General features: G+C 37.9%; 1 protein-coding gene across 2 annotated transcripts in view; it reads right to left on the bottom strand.

The window, feature by feature from the left end:
- Positions 1-2614: 2614 nt before the first annotated feature.
- rb1 (retinoblastoma 1) overlaps positions 2615-8435 on the bottom strand; it is a 65072-nt gene continuing 59251 nt past the window's right edge. For both annotated transcript variants that reach the window (XM_042334178.1, XM_042334179.1), the window contains exons 24-27: positions 6756-6786; positions 5674-5816; positions 5321-5373; positions 2615-3752 (exon numbers count right to left, since the gene is read on the bottom strand). In XM_042334178.1, coding sequence (XP_042190112.1) covers positions 3679-3752; positions 5321-5373; positions 5674-5816; positions 6756-6786 — 301 coding nt within the window. In that variant the 3' untranslated portion in view covers positions 2615-3678. The remainder of the gene's footprint in view (positions 3753-5320; positions 5374-5673; positions 5817-6755; positions 6787-8435) is intronic.

Here is an 8435-nt window from a genome sequence, read left to right as displayed (position 1 = left end):
TAATGATGGTCCAAATGGCCTATTTCTGTGCAGTAATATTATATGGTGTGTACTGATGGGAAAATCCCACTTTAGGTGACATCATCAAAATTGTTATCTTTAGCAGCACAAAGAACCTCTTGCCCATAGGTCACCATCCATGGCCTTTCTGCCACCAACAACCAGCCAGTCTCACTCCCTACATAAACCAAATGGTTGCTGCCACAGTCTTTTTTTCTCTCCACCCCCTGCGTCACCTAAAACTGTGTACCTGGCCCAGAATTGTTGCTATCAGTACTTTGGTAAGGAACAAGAACAGGCAATCGGAGTATCAAGCCTACCTGCTCCTGAGTTTTATTAGATTATGACAGATGTTTCACTACCTTCTTTCCATTTCCCTTAATATGCTTACTTTCCAGGGATTTATTTCCCTTCGAATTTTGTGAAGAGTTAATGTGGTACACAATTTTACATTTGATTACAGATGAATAATGCTGTTTTTTATATATTACAAAATTGGAATAATATAATCAGAACTCACTTAGCTAAAATTACTGGGATATCATGTAATAAATGGACACAAACAAATATCTGAGAACATGTCATTTCGTCAAATGGTGATCATATTTTATCTAAAATTGACATCAATTCAATATATTATTTCAAAACTAAATTCAGTTATGTTCCACTTGTCAGTGCTGGTTTTACCCAGCACTTAAAGGTTAAGATTGATGCCATTCTCATAAATTGCAGGTGCAATTAAGACTCAATCTGACCCATAAATATTCACTCTGATCTATCTACCACTGGTTCAATCCAACATTTACATTTCTTATCTGACATGTGCAATACTCTATGGGCAAAAAATAATTTGTACCCACAGAGTTCTGCTGAATCACGTCTTTCCAATGTCCATTCATGAACTATATATTTTGAACTTAGATTAATCACTACCCTCTTAAAAACATTTGAGCAGTTTTTTTTATTCTCTGCTTCCCCTGGGATGTTGGGATGCTGACAATAGGAGAAAAGTGTAATGCGAGTCGGGTGGCAGGTGGAATGGGTGTGCGCCTCAGGGCCCTTTTCCTACTTTCTTTTCGATGTATGTAATATATAGAGAAAGTTCAGGAAAGAGTGGACAACTTCATTGGAGGAGCAGAGCACAGCAGAGGCTGGATGATCTTGTATGCTATAATTTTTACAAATCTAATGGATAAAATCAACATTTCATAACTTCCCTTCTAACATGCATCATGAAATCAGATTTCATTTCTTAATTGTTACCTATTAATGAGATGCTGCTCCCCAAGCCTGTTACACCGCTATTTTGAATTTTCCATTTGATCTGCTGTTATTGAGGCAGATATTCTTTTTAAATAAAACAATTTAATAAGTTTCCTCATTTTGGGTGTTGAAATGTTTTCAGAAAATAAATAATTCTACACCATATCTCCATTCCTCCTGGATTGAATTCTTTGCTAAATAACTATCGAATTCTCTCAAATTTGCAACCATAAATATGAGGATCAGTTGTTAGATGAGCAACTTACCTGTGTATTATATTGTACTGATAAAGGTCTAATTATCTGTGTGTGATTATCAGATAGACAATGTTTTGCATGTAATAAAATCCATGCAACTGTATTAATTTGACAAGTAAATATTTCTGTAATGCATCAACATGCAAATGTAAGGATATAAATTGTAATAACTGGAAAATGTATAGGTATTTATAAAATAAATATTCTAATGGCCGTTAATTTTTGGTTGTCTTTAGCACTGGATCATAACTTATTTGTCTTTACTTCTGAGAATATGAAGAATAGCAAACAGTTTAAACAAGTGAACCTCTTGTTTTTCCCCTTTGAAACTATAATGTAGTTTTTAATTTTAAATGTGTTGCAATCTTCTCTTTACAGTAGTATGCTGTTGTATAGTGTTCTTTTATTCACATCTCCTTAAGAAACCAAATGTTGATACTGTATTATGACATTTTATAATTCTTTCACTCCCAGCTCATTAAATATGTAATGAAAATTCGAAAATGAGGATAAAAGTGGGTACTTGTTATTTATTCCTTTTGTAGTACTTCCATTGGGCCTCCATCTTCCCCCACCCCTCAGGCTCAAGCTTCCACTCAGGCATTGTAACGTGCCTTGAGATGTTCTCCGTGTCAAAGTTGCTGTATATATGCAGCTTATTGATTTTGTTCAGTCCAATTCTTGTCTGTTATTCCTTCTAATCATTATCCCTCTTCTACGTTTTGACCCTCATACATGTAGATTTATGTCAAACCTTAATCCGAGTCCCTGATATTCTTAAATGCAATAAGATCTCTCCTGAGGCACCTGCTATTGTGTGACCATTCCCAGATTCTGCAGCCTTTCCTTGAAGCTCAAATCCCAGGAATCATTCAGGTTTCCCTCTCCTGACCGTCTTGTATACTACGACAACATACTGCATTTACATAGTGGCTTTCCTGGCGGGGGGATGTCACAAGGCGCTGAAATTAATGTAGGTGCATAACTTGGAGCAACACTGCATTAGTGAGTGACGACAGCTACGATTTGTTCTAAGACTTAAAATTCATCTTTGTTTTTTTTTAGTGCAATGCTACAAAAACAATTTAAACAGATAATTCTTACATATCTTTATTCACTATAAAGAAACAAAGCCGTATTTATAAAACAGTACCTTAATTCTTAATGTGCAGTACAAATATATTTCTTACTGAATAAATGAACTCAGAAGCTTTTTTATATGCTCCATATCAGAAATATTAAATATGAAAAAAATATTTATTCTTCATACTGATTAACCACTTAATTCCAATTAAGAGAAACAGATGGATTACCTCTGCACCTCTGTCGAGCTGTTTTACAGAAAGGAAGAATTTGACATAGTTGTTAGGTGTCATGAATGGAAAGCAACTTGACATCAATACAGTGATCAAAACAGTCTATGGGTCATTAATAATGTCTATTATGAGAGCATTTTCGCAAGCATTTACCACGAGCCCAGCATCGCAGCAAAGATCACAACAATTTGTTTATCAAATGTATAGATAATTCTGACAATACTTTGTGTTAGTAGTCTTTGTGTTTTAGTTCTCAAGTCTATGAATGTTTGAGGTATATAAGCCAATGCTCAGTCGTGTGGCCGAATATTCACACTTTCATATGTTATTAAATTTGCTGGAAACTTTTGAATGTTCAAATAGTGCATCAGTTTCAAACTTTCAAAAATATGAGATGTGGGACCTAAGCACAAATTTAAAGCGATGGTGCATTTTGCCACATTATTGCATCTTACTCTTGTTCATTACAAACATTACTCATTTGCCTCAATAGTAGAACCAATCTTACGATGGACACATCTTTTTGCAACTTGTAAACCTAGGAAATTGAAGTGGGATAAACTCAAATCTAGCTTGTAGAAAGTAAAAACTCAAAGAAATATAAATAAAAGCAGTAATAAAAATTTTAGGCACATGCTACATATTTAAGGCATAGTGCAGAAAAACATTTTTTCTAAAATATCTTAAGAACCTCTACAACAGCAGGTTACACTAGTAAATAACTGCTGCTAAATAGAAACTAAAACTGAGAAGAAAAAATAGCCATAAAAGAGAAGTTTATAAGTGACTTGCCACAGAAGATCATGCAATGTATACATTATTCTGGATCAGTCACTTTAATGTCAATTTTCTTCCTTCTTCACAACATCATTGCCGTTTTTCTTTTTTTGTTCTTGCATTTTATTCCTTGTGGATGCTATACAGGAATATAATCAACAATGAGTCAAAATGAAACAATCACATTTGATATTACCTAACTGTATATTCTAATGTATTCTAAAAAATAGGCAGAAGGAATTCAATTCTGAATTTAATATGAATGACCTCAATCAAAGTATCAAGACTGACTATTTTCTTCCACACTATGCAATAAGTGCTTTGCATTCCATGCCTGAGTGTACTTTCCCGAATTCACACATTGGACATTGAAAAAGTGTTTGTTACAAGCTCAGCCAAAACAACCAGAACGTAAAAGCAATTCTAATAAATCAAAGAGCCCATTGTGATTAAAAAGAAGCAGCATACTTGATCAAACATTACAGAAATTATTTATTTTACCAGAGGATGTTAGAGGATGTACAGTAGCAGTTATTTTAACTGGATTAGAAAAAAAGGCCATTCAAATCTTCGAATCTGATTAGTGTGCATCTTTGCAGAATTTTCCATAATAGAAATCTACAGCATAGGAAGGGGCCATTTGACCCATCAAACCTGCAACGGCCCACAGAGCAAGGACATTGCTTCAATCCCACTGCCCTGCCTTACCTCCATATCCCTTCAAACTCTTCTCTTTCATATGCCTGTCTATTTCCCTCTTGAAAACTACAATAAACTTCACCTTCATCACCCTCGTTGGTGTGGCATTTCACATCCCAACAACTCTGGATGAAAAAAAACATCCTAAATTCTCCTTTTGAGTTTCACGACAAAAGCATATTTTTGCAAGTGTTACTTTTGTAAATGATATTTAAGCATTAAGTGCACTGTGTGCTATTTTTGAACAGGACAGCAATGATAATATTAAGTTGCCCTGTGGAAAATCGCTGTTGTGCTACAGAACCACAATAAATATAAGATGGGTTGGAGGAGTAAAGATGATTCTAAGAGAATGATGAGAAAATATGTAAAATAATTAGAGAATTAAATATCTATCTGAATTTTAAAACACATACATGATTAATTCACTGTATCTGCCATAATTTTAATTATCATGACATAAAGGGGCCATGCAGGACATATGGAAAATGGCAAAGGGCTGATTTGCAATGTTATTAGGTTATGAGGAACAACTAGGTAAGCTAATACTGTTTAGCCTTGGATGATAAGCTTGGCTTTTAGATCTATTCATATTTGGTTTGCTCCAGCTTGCAATTACTTCTTCATAACTGTAACAGTGCCAGATTGTAAGGCACTCTGGTTTGGCTTTTTTGCATATCCAAAGTCGGATCATTGACACAGCAAATTTCCCTTCAAAGCTTGGTTGAGAACTTGGAAGGAATTACACACTGCCAACCAGACACTCTGATTTTAGAGTTCTCAGGAGCTGGAACTAGAGATTCTTAATCACAGCAAAGGACTTCTATGTGTGGCAGACTCCAGCTGATGAAAATCCCCAAAATGCGAGAATAGACAGAATTCCTACCCAGAATAGTTGGACAGACAGAAGAGGTACAAAAAAGCCATGTGTGCAATATTGTAATGAAAGCATTACAATTAGTAGGCTTATTATTATTATACATTTGAAAGGAAATTGGAAACACTTACTCATTTCAGCAATCTTCTGCTGCAGCAGTTTGGATTCTCCAGGTGAGTGTTTGCTAAAGGGAGGAAGAAAATCTCAATTAATTTATGTTGAAACAAAATAAAAATGATACTCAATACAAAGTGTCCCTTTGATTACTGTTAAGGATAACACTCTGGAGAACCCAAAGAATTATTTAGAATTGATATAGATCTGTATGAGCAATTATTGTTGTTTGATGGCGGTAGGAATATGCAAATAGGAAGAGGTCATTCAGCTCGTCGAGCTTGTTCCTCCAGTTTATTAGATTCTGAAAGTGCAAAACCCAAATCTTTAGCAATAATCAGTCAATACAATTTGTCACATGTTCTTTTACCCGCCGTCTGCTTCATCCTGTCCATCCATATCGAAACGAAGTCTCTTCAGAGGTTTTGGAACACTCCCCATGTCCCCAGCACGCTTCAATTGGCGATCGCTGGAGTTCACCAACTGGTTGATCTTCTGAAATTTTTCTGGTGTCTGAAATGGTAACAATGTGATGCTAACAATTATTGGCAGGTCTCATTTGGAAGAAAACACAATAGCAGATTTCCCCCCTCCCAGGTAGAGTTAACTGATTTTTTGATTGATTTGTTTTTCCATGGCAGTAAAACTAAGGAAAAGATTTATCCCGTACCCATACAAATTGGAATGTTCCAACCATTTCTGGCAATCAATCTAATAATTTATCGGAAAAATGGGGAACAACAACAACAAGATTCCATTTATAAAGCGCCTTTCACGTCAGGAGGACGTCCCAAGGCGCTGCACAGTTGGGTCATGACCCGAGCAGGGGGGAAATGGTCAGGGGGAGGGAAGGGAGGCAGCGAGGAGGGGGGAAATGGTAAGGGGAGGGAAGGGAGGGAGCGAGGAGGGGGAAGAGAGTCGAGAGGGGAGCTGAATGCTCGGTCAAAGAGAACTTATTCTTATTCTTAAAACTTATTCTTAAATTTAGCAAAGAGTCATGCAGCAAAACCTATTAGTAACTGAAAGAGTAGTGTTCTCCACACATAAAGTATAATAGTATAATTGGACCAAACATCCCTAAACTTATCTTCTAAAAACAACAGTCAAGACTCCCAACTGTCCGGAATCTACAAAGAATGCTTTAATTGCAATTATACATATCTGTGTATTCAATTATTTGTGTTTAATGGGAGTAGGAACATATGAATAGGAAGAGGTCACTCATCTTGTTGAATTTGCTCCTTCCAGTTTATTAGATTCTGAAAGTCTTAATCTCGTTTCGCTGCCTTTCTCACTAATTAATTCCCTGATTTTCCAATCCAGTTCAGAAGAAGCCCGGTTCTTCTGGATAGTTTTGCTCTTGCTTAGCACCATGAAGTCAATTCAATTATATCAATTTCAGTATAAATAAATGAAAATAATTTAAAAAAGCTAGTTTTTAAGAATACTCACCCCAAATGATTCACCAATGGACACCAAGAATCTGTGAAATCAAACATTTCATCAGGGATAAATAGAAAGTAGTCTTTCTAGAAAATAATACACAACTTTTTTGCACAATGATCTAGGGTTTTAAAAACTTTCAGATCTCTTGCATTCTTGCAAGACTTCACAAATGGTTCATATTTTCTCCGAAGGAAGAGTGTGCATTTCACCAAAATGTTGCTGTTTAGATTTAAATTACTATTATTGTCTGAGAGAATGCAAGGCCACCTCGAAAGTTAAGATAGGACCACATGATAAGCCATAGTAGGAAATTGATTGTATTTCTTTAAAGGGCCAGACCACAAGGTCAAAATGAACAAACAATTTGACTCTTTGTGGCATATCAGAAGCATGAATGAAAAAAAGATGTTCTGATGGGGGCTACAACTAAATAAATAAATAAATAATCCTTGCATTTGATATAGCGCTTTTCACGTCTTCTAGACGTCCCAAAGCGCTTCACAGAATATACTGTAAAGTGAATTGACTGTATATTTGTGGGCGAACGCAGCAGCCAATTGCGCACAGCAGTGTCCCACAAACAGTCGTAGATTGAAAGTGACCAATGTTTCATTATCTTTTTTTATTTTTTGGAGGGATTATTATTAGGTGTGTGGAGTAAGGAAACTTGTCCAAGGTTTGACCCTGCCTGGAATTGAACTCGGGTCTCTCACTTGCAAAGCGAGTGCTCTAACCACTGAGCTACAGGACTCCACAAATCCAATATAAACAGGGATTGCTCAAAAGGTTTAGACTCTGAGGTTGTTAATGTTATGGTTGTTTACTTGTTCAGAGTGATGGGGAAACCACATGGTCTATGTTAATAAGCCATAAACTATTCAGGAAGTGGAACCAATCTACAACAACAACAAAATTACATTTATAGAGCGCCTTTCATGTCAGGAGGACGTCCCAAAGTGCTAAACAGTCAGGTGTCGGGGCCCAAGCATGGGGGATGGGTGGTGTAAGGGTGAGGGAAGGCGGAGAGGTGGGATGGAGATCAAAAGCACGGTCAAAGAGAAGGGTCTTGAGATGGGCCTTGAAGGAGGCGAGGGAGGAAGCGAGGCGAAGGGACCATGGGATGGAGTTCCAGAGTGTGGGGGCAGAGAGGCTGAAAACCCGGCCACCGATGGTAGGTCGGGTGGGAGACATGGAGCAGGCTGGAATCCGATGAACGGAGGGAGCGTGTGGGTTGGTGGGGAGTCAGCAAGTCAGAGAGGTAGGAGGGAGCAAGGCCATAGATGGTCTTGAACTCGATCCTCTGGGGGATGGAGAACCAATGGAGTTGGGCGAGGGTGGGAGTGATGGGGTCACGGAGCCTGGTGCGTGAGAGTACACGAGCTGCAGAGTTTTGGATGATCTGCAGCTTGTGAAGGGAAAAGTTGAGAAGGCCAACGAGGAGGGAATTCTCGTAATCGAGCCTTGATGTGACGAATGCGTGGGTGAGGGTTTCAGCAGCCTGAAGGGTGAGGCAGTGGCGGAGTCTGGCAATGTTGCGAATGTGGTGGTAGGCAGTGCCGGACATGGCGCGGATGTGGGGGAGAAAGGACAGTTCAGGGTCAAACAAGACACCCAGGTTCCTGATTGGCTCAGTGAGGTCGAGTGTGCAGCTGTGGAGGCTGATGCTGCCAGTGCCTGAGGTGTGGA

This window comes from Callorhinchus milii, unplaced genomic scaffold, assembly GCF_018977255.1.
Source record: "Callorhinchus milii isolate IMCB2004 unplaced genomic scaffold, IMCB_Cmil_1.0 Scaffold4, whole genome shotgun sequence".
Taxonomy (NCBI): Eukaryota; Metazoa; Chordata; class Chondrichthyes; order Chimaeriformes; family Callorhinchidae; genus Callorhinchus; species Callorhinchus milii.
This window is presented reverse-complemented; position numbering and strand designations above follow the sequence as displayed.